The 21,654-nt window shown below is 47.7% G+C and overlaps 1 protein-coding gene across 4 annotated transcripts in view; it reads right to left on the bottom strand.

Moving 5' to 3' along the window:
• Window positions 1-7,228: 7,228 nt before the first annotated feature.
• Window positions 7,229-21,654, bottom strand: part of NUDCD2 (NudC domain containing 2) — a 37,137-nt gene continuing 22,711 nt past the window's right edge. For 2 of the 4 annotated variants that reach the window (XM_063928746.1, XM_063928747.1), the window contains exons 4-5: window positions 8,428-8,579; window positions 7,229-7,387 (exon numbers count right to left, since the gene is read on the bottom strand). In XM_063928746.1, the coding sequence (XP_063784816.1) occupies window positions 7,304-7,387; window positions 8,428-8,579 (236 nt within the window). In that variant the 3' untranslated portion in view covers window positions 7,229-7,303. Of the gene's footprint in view, window positions 7,388-8,427; window positions 8,580-9,510; window positions 10,326-10,358; window positions 10,552-21,654 lie in introns of those variants that run through there. The other 2 variants (XM_063928748.1, XM_063928749.1) reach the window with 2 other exon arrangements.

Here is a 21,654-nt window from a genome sequence, read left to right as displayed (position 1 = left end):
GAGGAATCCCAACACTACGTTGAGATCCCACGGTGCCACTGGAGGCACACAAGGGCTGTATATGCAATACTCCCTTGACAAACGTCTGGACTTCAGGAACTGAAGCCAATTCTTTCTGGAAGAAAATCTATAGGGCCGAAACTTGAACCTTAATGGACCCCAATTTGAGGCTCATAGACACTCCTGTTTGCAGGAAGTGCAGAAATCGACCTAGTTGAAATTTTTTCGTGGGGCCTTCCTGGCTTCACCCACGCAACATATTTTTACCACATGTGGTGATAACGTTGTGCGGTCACCTCCTTCCTGGCTTTGACCAGGGTAGGTATGACCTCTTCCGGAATGCCTTTTCCCTTAGGATCCGGCGTTCAAACCGCCATGCCGTCAAACGCAGTCGCGGTAAGTCTTGGAACAGACAAGGTCCCTGCTGGAGCAGGTCCTTTCTTAAAGGCCGATGCCACGGTTCCTCTTGGAACAGACATGGTACTTGCTGAAAGCAAATCCCTTCTTAGCTCCCGAGGCCATTAGTCCTCTGTGAGCATCTCTTGAAGTTCCGGTTACCAAGTCCCTCTTGGCCAATCCGGAGCCACGAGTATAGTTCTTACTCCTCTATGTCTTATAATTTTCAATACCTTGGTTATGAGAAGCAGAGGAGGGAACACATACACCGACTGTTACACCCACGGTGTTACCAGGACGTCCACAGCTATCGCCTGAAGGTCTCGTGACCTGGCGCAATACCTGTCCCATTTTTTGTTCGGGCGGGACGCCATCATGTCCACCTTTGGTCTTTCCCAACGGTTCACAATCATGCGGAAAACTTCCCGATGAAGTTCCCACTCTCCCGGGTGGAGGTCGTGCCTGCTGAGGAAGTCTGCTTCCCAGTCGTCCACTCCCGGAATGAACACTGCTGACAGTGCTATCACATGATTTTCCGCCTAGCGAAAAATCCTTGCAGTTTTGCCACTGCCCTCCTGCTTCTTGTGCCGCCCTTTCTGTTTACGTGGGCGACTGCCGTGATGTTATCCCACTGGATCAATACCGGCTGACCTTGAAGCAGAGGTCTTGCTAAGCTTAGAGCATTATAAATTTGCTCTTAGCTCCAGTATATTTATGTGGAGAGAATTCTCCAGACTTGATCACACTCCTTGTGTGACTGCTCCCCAGCCTCTCAGGCTGGCCTCCGTGGTCACGAGCATCCAATCCTGAATGCCGAATCTGCGGCCCTCTAGAAGATGAGCACTCTGTAATCACCACAGGAGAGACACCCTTGTCCTTGGATATAGGGTTATCCGCTGATGCATCTGAAGATGCGATCCGGACCATTTGTCCAGCAGATCCCACTGAAGAGTTCTTGCGTGAAATCTGCCGAATGGAAGCGCTTCGTAATAAGCCACCATTTTTACCAGGACTCTTGTGCAATGATGCACTGACACTTTTCCTGGTTTTAGGAGGATCCCGATTAGCTCGGAAAACTCCCTGGCTTTCTCCTCTGGGAGAAACACCTTTTCCTGGACTGTGTCCAGAATCATCCCTAGGACCAGCAGACGTGTCGTCGGAACAACTGCGGTTTTGGAATATTTAGAATCCACCCGTGCTGTCGTAGAACTACTTGAGATAGTGCTACTCCGACCTCCAACTGTTCTCTGGACCTTGTTCTTATCAGGAGGTCGTCCATTTTCTTTGAAGACGAATCCTCCTTTCGGTCATTACCTTGGTAAGGACCCGGGGTGCCTTGGACAATCCAACGGCATCGTCTTGAAACTGATAGTGACAGTTCTGTACCACGAACCTGAGGTACCCTTGGTGAGAAAAGGCAAATTTTGGGACATGGAGGTAAGCATCCCTGATGTCCCGGGACACCATATAGTCCCCTTGTTCTTTGCTATCACTGCTCTGAGTGACTCCATCTGGATTTGAACCCTTGTAAGTGTTCAAATTTTTCAGATTTAGAATAGGTCTCACCTAGCCTTCAGTACCACCATATAGTGTGGAGTAATACCCCTTTCCTTGTTGTCGGAGGGCTAATTTTATTACCACCTGCTGGGAATACAGCTTGTGAATTGTTTTCAATACTGCCTCCCTGTCGGAGGGAGACATTGGTACAGCAGACTACAGGAACCTGCGAGGGGGGAAACCTCTCGACATTCCAATCTGTACCCCTTGGATACTACTTGTAGGATCCAGGGGTCCTGTACGGTCCCAGCGTCATGCTGAGAACTTGGTAGAAGCGGTGGAGGGCTTCTGTTCCTGGGAATGGGCTGCCTGCTGCAGTCTTCTTCCCTTTCCTCTATCCCTGGGCAGATATGACTCTTATAGGGACGAAAGGACTGAGGCTGAAAAGACGGTGTCTTTTTCTGCAGAGATGTGACTTAGGGTAAAAAACGGTGGATTTTCCAGCAGTTGCCCTGGCCACCAGGTCCCATGGACCGACCCCAAATAACTCCTCCCCTTTATACGGCAATACATCTTTGTGCCGTTTGGAATCTGCATCACCTGACCACTGTCGTGTCCATAAACATCTTCTTGCAGATATGGACATCGCATTTACTCTTGATGCCAGAGTGCAAATATCCCTCTGCGCATCTCGCATATATAGAAATGCATCCTTTAAATGCTCTATAGTCAATAAAATACTGTCCCTGTCAAAGGTATCAATATTTTTAGTCAGGGAATCCGACCAAGCCACCTCAGCTCTGCACATCCAGGCTGAGGCGATCGCTGGTCGCAGTATAACACCAGCATGTGTGTGTATACTTTTTAGGATATTTTTCAGCCTCCTATCAGCTGGCTCCTTAAGTACGGCCCTATCCGTAGATGGTACCGCCACTTGTTCTGATAAGCGTGTGAGCGCCTTATCCACCCTGAGGGGTGTTTCCCACCGCGCCTTAACTTCTGGCGGGAAAGGGTATACCGCCAATAATTTTCTATCGGGGGAAACCCACGCATCATCACACACTTCATTTAATTTATCTGATTCAGGAAAAACTACAGGTAGTTTTTTCACCTCACACATAATACCCTTTTTTGTGGTACTTGGAGTATCAGAAATATGTAACACCTCCTTCATTGCCCTTAACGTGTGGCCCTAAAAGAAAATACGTTTGTTTCTCCACCGTCGACACTGAAATCAGTGTCCGTGTCTGGGTCTGTGTCGACCGACTGAGGTAAATGGGCATTTTACAGCCCCTGACGGTGTTTGCGACGCCTGGACAGATACTAATTTGTTCGCCGGCCCTCTCATGTCGTCAACCGGCTTGCAGCGTGTTGACATTGTCACGTAATTTCCATAAATAAGCCATCCATTCCGGTGTCGACTCCCTAGAGAGTGACATCACCATTACAGGCAATTTGCTCCGCCTCCTCACCAATATTTTCCTCATACATGTCGACACACACGTACCGACATACAGCACACACATAGGGAATGCTCTGATAGAGGACAGGACCCACTAGCCCTTTGGGGAGACAGAGGGAGAGTTTGCCAGCACACACCAAAACGCTATAATTATCCAGGGACAACCTTTATATAAGTGTTCCTCCCTTATAGCATTTTAATATATATACATATCGCCAAATCAGTGCCCCCCCTCTCTGTTTTAACCCTGTTTCTGTAGTGCAGTGCAGGGGAGAGCATGGGAGCCTTCCCACCAGCCTTTCTGTGAGGGAAAATGGCGCTGTGTGCTGAGGAGAATAGGCCCCGCCCCCTTTTCGGCGGGCTTCTTCTCCGGAGTTTTAGATATCTGGCAGGGGTTAAATACATCCATATAGCCTCAAGGGCTATATGTGATGTATTTTTCGCCATACAGGTATTATACATTGCTGCCCAGGGCGCCCCCCTCCAGCGCCCTGCACCCTCCGTGACCGCTGTGTGAAGTGTGTGACAACAATGGCGCACAGCTGCAGTGCTGTGCGCTACCTGATGAAGACTGAGAGTCTTCTGCCGCCTGGTTCCGGACCTCTTCATCTTCAGCGTCTGCAAGGGGGGTCGGCGGCGCGGCTCCGGGACGAACCCCAGGGCGAGCCCTGTGTTCCGACTCCCTCTGGAGCTATGTCCAGTAGCCTAAGAATCCAATCCATCCTGCACGCAGGTGAGTTGAAAATCTCTCCCCTAAGTCCCTCGTTGCAGTGAGCCTGTTGCCAGCAGGACTCACTGAAAATAAAGAACCTAAAAACTTTTTCTAAGCAGCTCTTTAGGAGAGCCACCTAGATTGCACCCTTCTCGGCCGGGCACAAAAACCTAACTGAGGCTTGGAGGAGGGTCATAGGGGGAGGAGCCAGTACACACCATGTGATCCTAAAAGCTTGCTTTTGTGCCCTGTCTCCTGCGGAGCCGCTATTCCCCATGGTCCTGACGGAGTCCCCAGCATCCACTAGGACGTTAGAGAAAAGGGGTATTAGATTACATGCAGTGACCCTGGTACCTGAGGCTGGGAGTGGAGGTGCCAAGGAAAGCTGCATTAGAATACTTGCTTTTAATTTTATATTATATAAATACATTCCACTCCTGATAAATATCATGGAGATGTATCAAACAGTCTAAAGAGGACAGGTGGAGGTGTTACTCATAGCAACCAGCTTCTAAATATTTATTCTATAAAATTATATCCTGAACCGGATAGGTTGCTATGGCCAACACCTCCACTTGTTCTCTTTAGAAGGTTTGATAAACCTCCCCCATATATTACATGCATCAAGAATCTGTTATCCACTGGGCCTGATTCTGCATTGGGAGTATAGCAAGTACAGTAACTGTGCACCTGCTGCAGGGTAAGGGGTGCACAGATCTTTATGTTTTGCATGCACGCAGGGTAACTACTGGCTGTTTTTGTAGCCCACAAATGCTGGACACATCCCTCCCACATCTACATCCCTCTACACGTTATGTCTGCCCCCTCCCCTACCCACCTTGCCACCCTGCAGTGCAGAGTGGTTTTGCAAAGGTGCAAAGTTACCTTCTCGGTTTTGCTTTACTCCTGCATCAGAATCAGGTCCAATATGTCTAATGTAGGTGGATCACATTACCCTAAATTACTTTAAACACCATTCTGAATGGGGTGTGGTATATTTACATGCTCTGGGGGGAATGTAATGGTTTTTGCCTGCCTGTAAGTAATGGGTACCCGAAGGAGATATTCAATAGTTTAGCTGATGGGCGCTTTTTATTTATTGCACCCAAATGCAGCAGGTTTAGCCACGGAAAGAGGCTAAACTTATCTGAACTACTGGGTGCACTTTGGGCAAAGCATGACTTGTAGTACATTACAACTCGCTACCTCACTAGATATGACACCAGCTGCACTCCCGCCCAATCTACTAAACAATAGTTTCAACGCGTGCCCAAAATAAACCATCTCAGCCAGTGGAAATACAGACCATTGGTTTTATGCAGGTGAGAAGGAATGGGCATTGGGGGTCATTCCGAGTTGATCGTAGCTGTGCTAAATTTAGCACAGCTACGATCATGTTCCCAGACATGCGGGAGGACGGCCAGCACTGGGCTAGCCCGCCCCTCATGGCTGTCCGCCCCCCTCCCCCAAGTACAAAAGCATCGCACAGCGGCGATGCTTTTGTACTTGTTGAGTAACTCCCGAACAGCGCAGCTCCTGCGGCTGACCGGGAGTTGCTCGTCGCTGCCCCTGGTCGCACAGTCCGGCCACGCCTTCGTTGGCCGGACCGCGCCACCCAAAATGGCGGCCAATGCCACCGTGCCACCCCCTCCCGCCTTTCAATCAGGCAGAGGCAATCGCTAGGGAACGATGGCCTTCGGTCGGCCGTCATGCGCAGTTCTGACCCGATCGCTACGATAAACTGCAGCGAGCGATCGGAATGACCCCCATTCTCTCTCAGCACAGGGACTTCAGGAATTGTCTCAGCAGTCTCCAGTCTTATCTTGCACAGCTTTGGTTCCCCCTCATTTGCTCTCCTGTGTATATCAGTAAATGTGGAAACTGATAACAGCAATTGCTGGTAGATAATTGGGCTGTAAGAGTAAAACTCAGGCTCCCTCATTCTTAGTTCTTCAGTATTATTATTCATCGTCTCCACATAATTATGTGACTGCACACTATAATTAGGTATATATTGTGAATTCAGATGCTGTCTGTACTTCTGTGTCGTGTGGTCCAGTTTTACCTCTTGTACAGCGCTATGGAACCCTTGTGGTGCCTTCTAAATAAGCAATAATACGCATTTTCCATGTAAAATCAACCATTCAAATTGCACAGTGTTGTATAAGGCAATGCAATTTTATAGCACAGGTATGCAAAGGTTATTAGGTGTCAAATTACACAGAAAGTGCACCACCTGGTGGTGAAAAGCGGAACATCATCCACATGTCTACTATCAGGGATAGAGGAAAGTTGGCCAGTATATTTTTTGCACTTTTCACCATAATAAGCTAATTCATCTCTTTGTAGCGGTGCTCATGTACAACCTAAAGACATTATACTGAGAAATGTATCAGGCAACTTGGAAATAATACTATACAGCTTATCAAAGGGCAATGAGCCCGATTCAGGGATAGTTACAAACCCCATTTTCATTCAGTTCATCGATTATCGGCAGACTGCGCGTGCGCCTAAGGCACATTGCCCATGTGCCGCCACGGTCTTGCAGCAACGGTTGCAGAATATTTGCAAAGTGATTGACAGTCAGGAATCGTTTGGGGGTGCTTACAGGGGGTGGCGGCAAAAATGCAGGCGTGTCGTAACTGGTTTTAGGGCGTCTCAATCTGCGACTGTGATCCCATATAAAGTCCCCGCAGCTGCGTAGTCACGGCAGATGGGTACACATTCACAGCTGCAGAATTCGCATACATATCTGAAACAAGCACATTATCGGTGACATATTTGAAAAAAAAAAACAAAAAACTGGGACAAAGGAAAACAAAAACAACATTCCAGAGACGTAGGCTGTTAAATATTTGATTTGAAGATTTTTCCACGTATTATGATCTTTGTTTTTAAAAGTATCTTCATTAGAGTTTTTCAGTATGCACTGTTCATCATCAGTTCATATTCTGCGCCCAATCAAATTGTCCAGACAACAGCTTCTGCCAATCAAAACTGGAACAGGATCAACTGGCTTTTGATCAGTTTGGCTGGAAAACCTGTTAAACGGATCCCTGCCGTCGACACCAGTATGCTCCGATAGGATCTCATACGACGCTTTTGTAAACAGTACTGATTGGTTCATGTTTGTCAGGGTAATATCTTAGGTAAATAAGCAATAAAGTATAATCATTATTTTATTTATTTCTCGCAGTATTACAAATATAAATAGTCCTCTCCTCAATGCACCGGGATTACTTCTGCAGATTAGAGAAGTCAGGTCCGCCCTTGCTGTAGTTTCCTGATATATCTGCTCCACTGAAATCAAAGCCGGGGTTCTGCAATAGAACAAGGCAATCCATTAGCCATTCATTATATAGAAGTTACCTTTATTTGTTCTATAAGTACCTTTCCAAACAAAGGGGCAGATGTATTAACCAGGAGAAGGCATAAGGAAGTGATAAACCAGTGATATGTGCAAGGTGATAAAGGCACCAGCTAATCAGCTCCAATATGTAAATTAACAATTAGGATCTGATTGGCTGGTGCCTTTATCACCTTGCATATATTACTGGTTTATAACTTCCTTATGCCTTCTCCAGGTTCATACATCTGCCCCATAAAAACATACTGTTGTACATTATGTAAGTGACCCATCATCCTTACATGCAGTTAACTACAAGGATCTAGGTCAGCAACTTTATATAAAGATACATAAAAGAGTCCTTTACCACCACCTACACCCGACTGTCTCCCTGTGGAGCCCTATGGAACCCAAGGAAGCAAAATAAATAAATAAAAAAAATAAACACTTGGCATCCCTACAATGGGCGTCTCTTCTTAAATGATATCTGTATCAGGGTTTCTCCCGCATAAGATATCAGCATCAGTGCCGCCATAAGATAAGCAGCGTACCCACATGAAAGAGGAACACTACAAATCAATTTTGCTACAGTCTGGATGCAGACTCATTCCAGACAAAACCCCTGATTAGCCCACTAGTCAGCTGAGGTTTGTAGGTCACATCTTCAAGAGGAGAGAGGCTGCGAATGTTACAATGCAATGCCGTGCCGTTACGTTTCTTGGTTTATGTATTCGGGGCATAGGAGCATCTACACTTATCCTGTGCAAGACAAACTGGTGTGATGCCATCCTGCTCTATCACTGGCATATTGGCTAACTACTTTGTAATGTAGAGATGTGAAATCGAAGAGAGAAAGACAGTAATAGAGGGTGATAGAGACAGATGGATAGAAAAGGGCGATGCATAAAAAAAAAAGCCAGACGCAACAGCTACAGGATGCCATGTATAATACATGTTTTTTTCTAGGCATTTTATACATATCTATACCCATTTCTGAAAAGGAGAATGTAGTACCTCTCTCTGAAATCTCTCCAGGGTGAGCTTTTTTTGCATCTCATCTTGAATCCATGGGTCGGCGGAGTACTCATCTTCCAGTAACGACGGCCAGCAATTACCTGCATCCCGGTTGCACTTGGTTAAAACTATTCGTATAAGCTTTTTGTCCTCTTTATTAGAACAAAGAAACCATATGGAAGAAAAAAAAAAGGAAAAAAAAAAAACAGAAAACACATTAAGTGACAAAATTGTACAAAGTTGTGTCAGTGAGGCAAATTGTACAACCATTACTATAAGTTATAAAGTGCGTCAACGGGAAAAAAATTCTAGGAAACATTTTACATAAATTTGCACACAACAGTAGAAAATCAGCTAAAAAACAAAAAAAAACACCCCATAAATCTATAATTATTTCAGATACAAAAATTCTCCAGCTCCAGTACGGTTGGATGTGAAATACCGCATGACAGCACGCTCTTAGCGCGCAGGATAGATCTACTGTGGGCGCATACGACAGTTTTGCCCCTTATTCTTCGCTCTACGTAGGCAGAGATCAGCTAGATCTCCTGCACCAAGATGGGGCTGGTGCAATGTGATGAAGAGGAGGGCTGGGAAGAACGGCGGTCTTACAGATATTTGTCACATGTTTGTATTAGACTGCTGATCGTAGAAAATCAGCTGAAATTGTGACATTGTCACAATTGTAGATGGTTTTTGTACACTATGTGCCTGATTCATGTATGTAAGTAAAGCCAAAAAAAAAAAAAAAAAAAAAGCAGCTTTGTGTCTGGAACAAACCATGTTGTCATGTATGGGAAGTAAACGCAGTTATATTGTTTCTGTGCAGGATGAATACTGGCTGCTTTTGCATGTATCTCTCAGCAGTTAGACAGCTTTATTTTTACACTGCAATTTAGATTTCAATTTGAACACACCCCACCCAAATCTAACTCTCTCTGCACGTTACATCTGCCCTCACCTGCAGTGCAGCATGGTTTTGCCCAGGTGCGTGCTGTTTTGCTTACAAACATTAAACAGGCCCTATGTGATCAATCCAAGTTAGCATCATTAAGCTCTCATATATTGCATAAATGCGCTCACCTGAGAAATGTGCTAAGTTGTGTAGGGGCCTGCTGTCCGTCCTGCCCTCTGTTTTTCCCACTGCTGCGCGGGCACTTGTGAGGGACAGGCGCCATCTTGGAAATGGAGCGCTGTGTCCCGTCCTCCCCTGTTGTACTCCCGGGTGCCCGGCCGCTGCTGACCTCGGAGTCTCCATCTGGGGTCAACTCCTCATGACCCGCTAACTGACCTGCCTCTCCGCTCTGCCTGCTCCCCAGAACCTCGGTGGTTCCGCCCGCCGTCATCACCACGTGACTATGTGGCTGTGTGCCCCCCTGCTCTCCCGCCCCTTCAGTCATCCACTTCGCTGCTACGGCCGGCTCCATGAGAGATCCGGCTCCCCTCTCCTCCTGTTGATTGTCTGTGAGGCTGTTATCCGGCTCCCACTGAGGGCCCTGCTGACGCTGGAGGTGGGTGGCTGCCATTTTGAGAAGAGGAGCTCTCTGTGAAGGAGGCAGCTGCGGTGCTATCCTCTCCCTGCCTATGCCCTCACTGCCTGGCTCCCTCTAGCAATTATTTGGGGTACCTGCTGTGTATCTGTGTGCTGTGGGGGCTGTCGTCTGGAGGCTGGATTCCACCCCCCCCCACCTCTGCTTCATCCTCCTGCTGTGTTACTTTGTCTGTGCTGACGCTGCTCCTATATGGAACTGAGCCTTTTATTCACCTCTGCTATTGTTTCGTCTCCTGTAACCCCGGGGAATGTTGATATTCTATATGTGTCATCTGCACCCTTTCATGGCATGGTGAAACTACTGTACATGTTTCCTCAATTACACTTCCTGCACCCCTGTTAATCCTCTCCTGTGGTAATTTCTGATATAACGTTTTACCTGCGTTTCTCCTTTGTGTATGCCTCATGGTCCGTAGACGAGGCAATTCTGTCGCGGCACGTCTGGAGAAATTTGCCCGCAGGAACCCTGACTCGGCTTCTTCTGCATCTTCATCCCCCTCCCATATGGACTCTGCTCCGCCCTTCCCTACTATGGCCGGCTCTACTGAGGTCACCATGACGCAGCTCCTCCAACTGACTCGGAGAAATGGCTTACGGATAAAGTCGCTGCGGTGCACGTCAACATTTCTTTTATTCAACAGGATATGCAGAAACTCCGGGAAAGAGTTGGGGAAACGGAAAACCCCATCTCCACATTGGAGGACTCCTATAAACCAGTCCCTACCCGACTGTCTACCCTGGAAGCAAAAATGTCAGCATGTCAACTCAAACTGACCGATATGGAGGGGCGTCCAAGAAGAAACAACGTCCGCTTTGTAGGACTCCCTGAAGGCCGAAGGGGCGAACCCTGAGCTTTTCCTTGAAACTTGGCTCCTATCCGTCTTCGTTTATTGTTTTTTCTTACCTTAATTGTTTTGGGTGTTTTTGTTTGATTATGCATTTCTAATACACGTCTGTATATGCGTGTATAATTCCTGAGGATGGAGGGAGTCGGATGACCGGCTGAGGCACTGTAGGTTGGGTGTACCTATACTGTTACCACTTTGCTATGGTGAATGTTATTTCATGGAACGTACGGGGCCTCATTGATAGGGTCAAACGCTCCTTAGTGATGAAACAACTTAAGGCTCGCAACCCAGGTTTAGTCCGTCTCTTGGAGACTCATTTAACCGGTAGCCGTGCACTTTCCCTTAAAAAGCCCTTGGTGGGTTGGGCCTTTCACCCAAACTCTAGAGGCGTGTCTGTGCTCATAGATAAAAGGTTTCTGTGTCATAAGATTCAGATATATCTGTCAGGCTGTTATGTTTTTCTAGCGGGTTCCCTTCATAATGTTATATTTTTGTTACTGGCAATGTATATCCCCCCTCCCTATACTCCTGCTCTTCTTATTAAAGCTTGTGGAGTTTATTCAGGATTTTCCCTCTGTGACAATTATCGTATTGGTGATTTTAATGCAGTTATGAGTGAATCGTTGGAACGCTGGAGGCCAGGCCCACACCCTGTGTGGACTGGGGATACCGCTTTTGCACGTTTGACCTCTGAACTGGGCCTGATAGACGTTTGGCGCTTACGTTTTCCTACTGTGCGTACTTACTCCTGTTTCTCTAGCTCTTCTGGGGTTTTTTCCTAGGAAAGATCTGGCCCTTCTTTCTTGACAGCTGCTCCCCTCTGTGACGTCCATAGAATATTTGGCCAGAGGGATCTCCGATCATTCCCCAATTCTCTTGACTATTATCCTGGGCGGCCCTACGGGCACGTCTTTCTGGAGGTTTAACCCTTTTTGGTTGTCGCAGATGGGTGCAGCTTCTGACCTCCTGGTGCTATGGGAGGAAATTTTTGTCAATAATCCGATTGAGACTGGAGCTGTGCTGGTTTGGGATTCTTTTAAGGCCTTTTTGCGTGGGGGTCTCTGATTTCTAGGGTTGCCCAATTGAAGGTTTCTAGCAAGAAGTCTGATAGAGAGTTGGAGAGACGTAATGTGGAGCTTGAACAGCTGTATCTGCGGTCTGGTTTGCAGGTGGATAGGGTGGAGTGGCAGATTGTTCATAAACAGTGGACTGATTTGCTTATTGATAAAACCAATGACATTTGTTGTGTCGTGCTCGTGATTTTTATGTACAAGGGGACCGTTCTGGGAAATTTTTAGCATATATAGCGAGGGTAGGGGGGGGGGAAAGACACCACTCGTCCCTCATCCCTGTGCACAGTTTACATAAGGCTGACGGGTCAGTTTGTGTGGGTACTCCCCTTACAGGCTCTGGCTTCTATGATCATTTTGTGGAGGTATACAAATCTAGGGTGCAGTACTCTTGTTCCATGCTCTCAGCGTATTTAGATACTATTATTCTCCCGCTGTTATGTTCTGATTCTTTACAGGCTCTCGAGGACCCTTTTACGTTGGATGAGGTGGAAACTGCTATTCATTCCTTCCCTAATAATAAGGCCCCGGGTGTGGATGGTCTCCATATTGAACTGTATAAGACTCATAAATTTTTATGCCCCCAAACTTTTGTTGATTTTTAATTCCCTGCTGGAACTGGGGTCTCTTCCCCCTCCCCCCGTCTATGGCGGAAGCATTGGTGGTACTGATTCCGAAGTCGGGCAAAGATCCTCTTTCGTCGGACTCGTACTGTCCTATCTCCCTGCCGTCAACTGATATCAAAATACTGGCGCTCCGCCTCAATGATGTGGTGCTTGAGCTGGTACATGCGGATCAAACCGGCTTTATGTTGGGTAGGTGCACTGCTTTTAATTTACAATGTTTATTTACTTATTTACCGTTGGCTGGTGGGGGGGGATGGACGGTGTGATTATGGTGTCCCTGGATGCTGCACGTGCTTTCGATTCTGTAGAGTGGCTATACGTCTGGGAGGTTTTGACTCGGTTCGGGATTGGCCCCAAATTTCCTGCATGGGTTAAATTATTGTACTCCTGCCCTGCAGCTAGGATAAAGGTTAATGGGTTCACCACGGACTCCTTCTTGCTGGAGAGAGGAACCAGGCAGTGGTGCATGTTGTCCTCACTGCTATTTGCTCTTGCCATAGAGTCATTGGCACGTGCTGTTAGAGCATCCTCAGTTATAAAAGGATTTCAGTTTGCCGGGCAGGAAGAAAAAAATAAGAATTTACTTACCGATAATTCTATTTCTCGTAGTCCGTAGTGGATGCTGGGAACTCCGTAAGGACCATGGGGAATAGCGGCTCCGCAGGAGACTGGGCACAAAAGTAAAGCTTTAGGACTACCTGGTGTGCACTGGCTCCTCCCCCTATGACCCTCCTCCAAGCCTCAGTTAGGATACTGTGCCCGGACGAGCATACACAATAAGGAAGGATTTTTGAATCCCGGGTAAGACTCATACCAGCCACACCAATCACACCGTACAACCTGTGATCTGAACCCAGTTAACAGCATGATAACAGAGGAGCCTCTGGATAGATGGCTCACAACAACAATAACCCGATTTAGTTAACAATAACTATGTACAAGTATTGCAGACAATCCGCACTTGGGATGGGCGCCCAGCATCCACTACGGACTACGAGAAATAGAATTATCGGTAAGTAAATTCTTATTTTCTCTGACGTCCTAGTGGATGCTGGGAACTCCGTAAGGACCATGGGGATTATACCAAAGCTCCCAAACGGGCGGGAGAGTGCGGATGACTCTGCAGCACCGAATGAGAGAACTCCAGGTACTCCTCAGCCAGGGTATCAAATTTGTAGAATTTAGCAAACGTGTTTGCCCCTGACCAAATAGCTGCTCGGCAAAGTTGTAAAGCCGAGACCCCTCGGGCAGCCGCCCAAGATGAGCCCACCATCCTTGTGGAATGGGCTTTTACAGATTTTGGCTGTGGCAGGCCTGCCACAGAATGTGCAAGCTGAATTGTATTACAAATCCAACGAGCAATAGTCTGCTTAGAAGCAGGAGCACCCAGCTTGTTGGGTGCATACAGGATAAACAGCGAGTCAGATTTTCTGACTCCAGCCTTCCTGGAAACATATGTTTTCAGGGCCCTGACTATGTCCAACAACTTGGAGTCCTCCAAGTCACTAGTAGCCGCAGGTACCACAGTAGGTTGGTCCAGATGAAACGCTGAAACCACCTTAGGGAGAAAATGAGGACGAGTCCTCAATTCCGCCCTGTCTGAATGGAAGATCAGATAAGGGCTTTTACAGGATAAAGCCGCCAATTCTGACACGCGCCTGGCCTAGGCCAGGGCCAACAGCATGATCACTTTCCATGTGAGATATTTTAACTCCACAGATTCAAGTGGTTCAAACCATTGTGACTTTAGGAACCCCAAAACTACATTGAGATCCCAAGGTGCCACTGGAGGCACAAAAGGAGACTGTATATGCAGTACCCCTTTTACAAACGTCTGAACTTCAGGAACTGAAGCTAGTTCTTTCTGGAAGAAAATTGACAGGGCCGAAATTTGAACCTTAATGGACCCCAATTTTAGGCCCATAGACACTCCTGTTTGCAGGAAATGCAGGAATCGACCTAGTTGAAATTCCTCCATCGGGGCCTTACTGGCCTCGCACCACGCAACATATTTTCGCCTAATGCGGTGATAATGCTTTGCGGTTACATCCTTCCTGGCTTTGATCAGGGTAGGGATGACTTCATCCGGAATGCCTTTTTCCTTCAGGATCCGGCGTTCAACCGCCCTGCCGTCAAACGCAGCCGCGGTAAGTCTTGGAATAGATAGGGTCCTTGATGGAGTAGGTCCCTTCTTAGAGGTAGAGGCCACGGGTCCTCCGTGAGCATCTCTTGAAGTTCCGGGTACCAAGTCCTTCTTGGCCAATCCGGAGCCACGAGTATAGTTCTTACTCCCCTCCGTCTTATAATTCTCAATACTTTTGTTAAGAGAGGAAGAGGAGGGAACCCATACACTGACTGGTACACCCACGGTGTTACCAGAGCGTCCACAGCTATTGCCTGAGGGTCCCTTGACCTGGCGTAATACCTGTCCAATTTTTTGTTTAGGCGGGACGCCATCATGTCCACCTTTGGTTTTTCCCAACGGTTTACAATCATGTGGAAGACTTCTGCTGAGGAAGTCTGTTTCCCAGTTGTCCACTCCCGGAATGAACACTGCTGACAATGCTATCACATGATTTTCCGCCCAGCGAAAAATCCTTGCAGCTTCTCTACGTGGGCGACTGCCGTGATGTTGTCCGACTGGATCAGCACCGGCTGACCTTGAAGTAGAGGTCTTGCTTGGCTTAGGGCATTGTAAATGGCCCTTAGCTCCAAGATATTTATGTGAAGTGATGTCTCCAGGCTTGACCACAAGCCCTGGAAATTTCTTCCCTGTGTGACTGCTCCCCAGCCTCGCAGGCTGGCATCCGTGGTCACCAGGACCCAGTCCTGAATGCCGAATCTGCGCCCTCTAGAAGATGAGCACTCTGCAACCACCACAGGAGAGACACCCTTGTCTTTGGTGACAGGGTTATCCGCTGATGCATCTGAAGATGCGATCCGGACCACTTTTCCAGCAGGTCCCACTGGAAAGTTCTTGCGTGGAATCTGCCGAATGGAATTGCTTCGTAGGAAGCCACCATTTTTCCCAGGACCCTTGTGCACTGCTGCACTGACACTTGGCCTGGTTTTAGGAAGTTTCTGACTAGTTCGGATAACTCCCTGGCTTTCTCCTCCTGGAGAAACACCTTTTTCTGGACTGTGTCCAGGATCATCCTTAGGAATAGAAGACGTGTCGTCGGGATCAGCTGCGATTTTGGAATATTAAGAATCCAACCGTGCTGCCGCAACACTACTTGAGATAGTGCTACCCGACTACCAACCGTTCCCTGGATCTTGCCCTTATCCGGAGATCGTCCAAGTAAGGGATAATTAAAACTCCCTTCCTTCGAAGGAGTATCATCATTTCGGCCATTACTTTGGTAAAGACCCGGGGTGCCGTGGACAAACCAAACGGCAGCGTCTGAAACTGATAGTGACAGTTCTGTACCACAAACCTGAGGTACCCTTGGTGAGAAGGGTAAATTGGGACATGGAGATAAGCATCCTTGATGTCCAGAGACACCATATAATCCCCTTCTTCCAGGTTTGCCATCACCGCTCTGAGTGACTCCATCTTGAATTTGAACCTTTGTATGTAAGTGTTCAAGGATTTCAGATTTAAATTAGGTCTCACCGAGCCGTCCGGCTTCGGTACCACAAACAGCGTGGAATAATACCCCTTTCCCTGTTGTAGGAGGGGTACCTTGATTATCACCTGCTGGGAATACAGCTTGTGAATGGCTTCCCATACCGCCTCCCTGTCGGAGGGAGACGTCGGTAAAGCAGACTTTAGGAAAACGGCGAAGGGGAGACGTCTCGAATTCCAATTTGTACCCCTGAGATACCACCTGAAGGATCCAGGGGTCCCCTGTGAGTGAGCCCACTGCACGCTGAAATTTTTTAGATGGGCCCCCACCGTGCCTGAGTCCGCTTGTAAAGCCCCAGCGTCATGCTGAGGACTTGGCAGAAAACGGGAGAGGGCTTCTGTTCCTGGGAACTGGCTGTTTGCTGCAGCCTTTTTCCTCTCCCTCTGCCACGGGGCAGAAATGAGGAGCCTTTTGCCCGCTTGCCCTTATGGGGCCCAAAGGACTGCGCCTGATAATACAGCGTCTTCTTATGTTGAGAGGCTACCTGGGGTAAAAATGTGGATTTTCCAGCCGTTGCCGTGGCCACCAGGTCTGTTAGACCTACCCCAAATAACTCCTCCCTTTTATAAGGCGATACTTCCATATGCCTTTTGGAATCAGCATCACCTGACCACTGTGTTGTCCATAACCCTCTTCTGGCAGAAATGGACAGCGCACTTACTCTTGATGCCAGTCGGCAAATATCCCTCTGTGCATCACGCATATATAGAAATGCATCTTTTAAATGCTCTATAGTCAGTAATATACTGTCCCTATCTAGGGTATCAATATTGTCAGTCAGGGAATCCGACCAATCCACCCCAGCACTGCACATCCAGGCTGAGGCGATTGCTGGTCGCAGTATCACACCCGTGTAAGTGTATATACATTTTAGGATATTTTACTGCTTTCTGTCAGCAGGTTCCTTAAGGGCGGCCGTATCCGGGGACGGTAGTGCCACCTGTTTAGACAAGCGTGTGAGCGCTTTATTCACCCTAGGGGGTGTTTCCCAACGTGCCCTATCCTCTGGCGGGAAGGGGTATGATGCTAATAACTTTTTAGGAATTAACAGTTTTTATCGGGGGAAACCCACGCATCATCACACACTTCATTTAATTCCTCAGATGCAGGAAAAACTACAGGCAGTTTTTTCTCACCCAACATAATACCCTTTTTAGTGGTACTGGTATTATCAGAAATGTGTAAAAACATTTTCCATAGCCTCAATCATGTAACGTGTGGCCCTACTGGAAGTCACATTCGTCTCTTAATCGTCGACACTGGAGTCAGTATCCGTGTCGGCGTCTGTATCTGCCATCTGCGGTAACGGGCGTTTTAGAGCCCCTGATGGCTTTTGAGACACCTGGACAGGCACAGGCTGAGTCGCCGGCTGTCTCATGTCATCAATCTTTTGTAAAGAGCTGACTCACATAATTCCTTCCATAAGCTCATCCACTCAGATGTCGACTCCCTAGGGGGTGACATCTCTGTTACAGGCAAATGCTCCGCCTCCACCTCATTTTCCTCCTCATACATGTCGACACAACGTACCGACACACAGCACACACACAGGGAATGCTCTGATAGAGGACAGGACCCCACTAGCCCTTTGGGGAGACAGAGGGAGAGTATGCCAGCACACACCAGAGCGCTATATATATACACAGGGATAACCTTATATAAGTGTTTTTCCCCTTATAGTTGCTGTATTGTTATACTGCGCCTAATTAGTGCCCCCCTCTCTTTTTTAACCCCTTTCTGTAGTGTAGTAACTGCAGGGGAGAGCCAGGGAGCTTCCCTCCAACGGAGCTGTGAGAGAAAATGGCGCCAGTGTGCTGAGGAGATAGGCTCCGCCCCCTTCTCGGCGGCCTTTTCTCCCGTTTTTCTGTGGAATCTGGCAGGGGTTAAAATTCATCCATATAGCCCTGGGGGCTATATGTGATGTATTTTCGCCAGCCAAGGTGTTTTTATTGCTGCTCAGGGCGCCCCCCCCTAGCGCCCTGCACCCTCAGTGCCCGAAGTGTGAAGTGTGCTGAGGAGCAGTGGCGCACAGCTGCAGTGCTGTGCGCTACCTTGGTGAAGACAGGATGTCTTCTGCCGCCGATTTTCCGGACCTCTTCTTGCTTCTGGCTCTGTAAGGGGGCCGGCGGCGCGGCTCTGGGACCGAGCTCCGAGGCTGGGCCTGTGTTCGGTCCCTCTGGAGCTAATGGTGTCCAGTAGCCTAAGAAGCCCAATCCACTCTGCACGCAGGTGAGTTCGCTTCTTCTCCCCTTAGTCCCTCGATGCAGTGAGCCTGTTGCCAGCAGGTCTCACTGAAAATAAAAAACCTAAAACTAAACTTTCACTAAGAAGCGCAGGAGAGCCCCTAGTGTGCACCCTTCTCGTTCGGGCACAAAAATCTAACTGAGGCCTGGAGGAGGGTCATGGGGGGAGGAGCCAGTGCACACCAGGTAGTCCTAAAGCTTTACTTTTGTGCCCAGTCTCCTGCGGAGCCGCTATTCCCCATGGTCCTTACGGAGTTCCCAGCATCCACTAGGACGTCCGAGAAATAGGTCTGTATGCAGACGATAGGATTCTTTATTTGTTGGATATGTCGGGCTCCCTGCCTGCTCTTCTTATCCTGGTGGAAGACTTTGGCTTCTACTCTGGTGTGCACATTAACTGGGACAAGTCTGTGGTGTTCCCTTTGCTTTCCTCCACTGTGCGACCCCTGGACTATGATCTCCCTCTAAGATGGTGTACACAGTTTAAATATTTAGGCATCCAGGTGTCTGATTCCCCTGCTGACTTTGTAGACTTAAATTTGTCTCCCCTGATTCTTGGCCTGCGAGTTAAGACTTGTATCTGGCAGAAGCTCCCCTTATCGGTCACGGACCGTGTAAATCTCATCAAGATGATTGTCCAACCAAGATGATTATCCAAAGTTTATGTACATTCTTCAGAATGCCCCAGTTGCCGTCCCACTCTCCCAATTTAGAGTGATCTCTCTTTGCCTTACCTTCTTTGTGTGGGGCTCTAAGAGGGCACGTATAGCGGTTAAAACATTGGCCCTCATTCCGAGTTGTTCGCTCGCTACTAATTTTAGCAGAATTGCTAATAGGCTAAAATCCGGCAGTTCTGCGCATGCGTATGCATAGCAGGGCGCACGCGCTAAGCAAATTTACACAAAACTATGCTATTTTACTCACAGGCGAACTAAGCTTTTCAATCGCTCTGCTGATTGACAGGAAGTGGGTGTTTCTGGGCGGAAACTGGCCGTTTTCAGGGAGTGTGCTAAAAAACGCAGGCGTGCCAGATAGAAAACGCAGGAGTGGCTGGAGAAACGGAGGAGTGGCTGGTCGGACGCTGGGCGTGTTTGTGACATCAAGCCAGGAACTAAACGGACTGAGGTGATCGCAATCTAGGAGTAGGTCTGGAGCTACTCAGAAACTGCAAGGAAATTGCTTTCGTTAGCAATTCTGCTATGCTAAGATACACTCCCAGAGGGCGGCGGCTTTGTTTGCATTTCTGCTAAAAGTAGCTAGCGAGCGAACAACTCGGAATGAGGGCCATTATGTAGATCTCGGATTGATGGGACCTTGGCTTTGCCAGACATGTATCTGCATTATTTGGCCACACAGCTAGCTCAGTTGGGCGAGTGGGTTACACCAAGGGATTAGGAGAATTTGCCGGTGGCTCTCCTTGATAGGGCGGGTCTCCGGTATACCCCGTTACAACTTCTTCATGCACATGTTCCGACTGCCCATCTCTCCCATTTGCTACAGCAGGCTTCAAAAATGATGGTCTGCGATCGCAAAACTGATGCCAGTCCAACAGGTTGATCCATGCTCCCCTATATGGCATAGTATGCAGTTTCCTGAGATTCGTCTCCTGGAGGGTAGTACGGGCTGGGATTCATATGGGATCTCAGGGATGGCCCATCTCTACCAAGATGGTGTCCTCCACTCCTTTGAATATTTAGCCTCCACGTATGGTGTTCCCCTGCATTATTTTTTCAGTTTTCTTAAGCTCAGTCATGCCTTGAACGTACAGTGGGGGAGGAGGGGGTACGACTCTACTTACTGAAGCCCCGGTCCATATGTTGGTCCGGAACATGCCTGGTCGTAGGGCGGTTTCGGTGCTGTACTCCTTTCTTCTCTCTCTGGTTTGGATGTTTGTGTACATTACGTGCTAAGTGGGTGGTTGATTTGGATGCGTTGACAGAGGAGGATTGGGAGCATATTATAGGTTCCCCGAAATCCGCGACGGCCTATGCTAGATTTCAGCAGATACAATTGTATATTTTGCACAGGGTCTACTGGACCCCGCGGAGGTTCTTTAGAATTGGAGCATCAGCACCAGACGCCTGTCCTAAATGTTCCGTTTCTGCTGCGGATTTTTGCTCTCGGGTAGCTTCCTTCTGGATGGCAGTAGTGGCCTGTATTGGTAGTACTGGGATACAGATTCCTCTTCTGAACCCCCGTATCTGTGTTTTTGGTTTGGCTTTAGAGATTTCTTTGCTGGCTCATCTTAGGATATATGTTAACAATCGTCTCACTCTGGCCTGGGTATGTATAGCTCGTACTTGCATGGGTGGTGACCCACCCTCCTGAGCGGCTTGGGAGGCCCTGGCTAATGTCACTTTATCACATGAACGTTTTAGGTTTACTAAACGTAAATGTCCTGGAAAATATGGGAAGGTCTGGGGCTTCTGGCAGGCCTCCAGTTTTTCCCGAGATGCTGCACTTTGTTTCTTTGCCAGTTCTCTCTATGCCGTTTGCTGGTGCCGGATCTCTCCCCCTCCCCCCTCTGTATTGTATTTACTGTGCTGCTTGAAGCTGCTATGCCCTATAGTATTTATTGGAAATGCATATGATTTTTATTTTTTTTCTTGTTTTTGTGTATGTCAAAACTTGAAAACTCAATAAATACACTTGATTCAAAAAAGATTCAAATTGTAAAGCCCAACGGAATTTGCTGCGCTATATAAGAAACTGTTAATAAATAAAAAGAAATGGCAAATTCACGGTATCTGCGTCAAGGTTGCGCAACTTTCCTACAAAAACCTGAACTAGGAAAAGTGCATGAAAAGTGGGGAAACTACCCAGGACCCCAAAGACATGAGAAATGAGATAGCAGGACCATATAGAAGGCTTTTAGCGGCCATAAGGAAAGTACTGGAGGTTCCTAGGTGTCAGATGGCTGATCTTTGCATTTTTTTATTAATGGCCAGAAAGAAAGACAGTGAGCAAGAGTTGTTCATCACATGAAAGTCTTTCCAGCATGTGGGGCAAAGAAAATTGTCTGTATAGTAATTTTTCTGTGTTTTTATTACCAATTTATATAAAAAGTTGGAATAAACACTTTAGATCTTAATTTGCAAGTTGAAAAACCTCTCTCCACCCACGCACCTCCAGATACCTGTCCCAAATCATTTAACTCAGGCCTGGCCAACCTGTGGCTCTCCAGCTGTTGGGAAACCACAAGTTCCAGCATGCCTTGCCACAGTTTTCCTATGAGGGAATGCTAAAACTCTGGCAGGGC

Source organism: Pseudophryne corroboree, chromosome 6 (assembly GCF_028390025.1).
Source record: "Pseudophryne corroboree isolate aPseCor3 chromosome 6, aPseCor3.hap2, whole genome shotgun sequence".
In the NCBI taxonomy this organism is placed as follows: domain Eukaryota; kingdom Metazoa; phylum Chordata; class Amphibia; order Anura; family Myobatrachidae; genus Pseudophryne; species Pseudophryne corroboree.
This window is presented reverse-complemented; position numbering and strand designations above follow the sequence as displayed.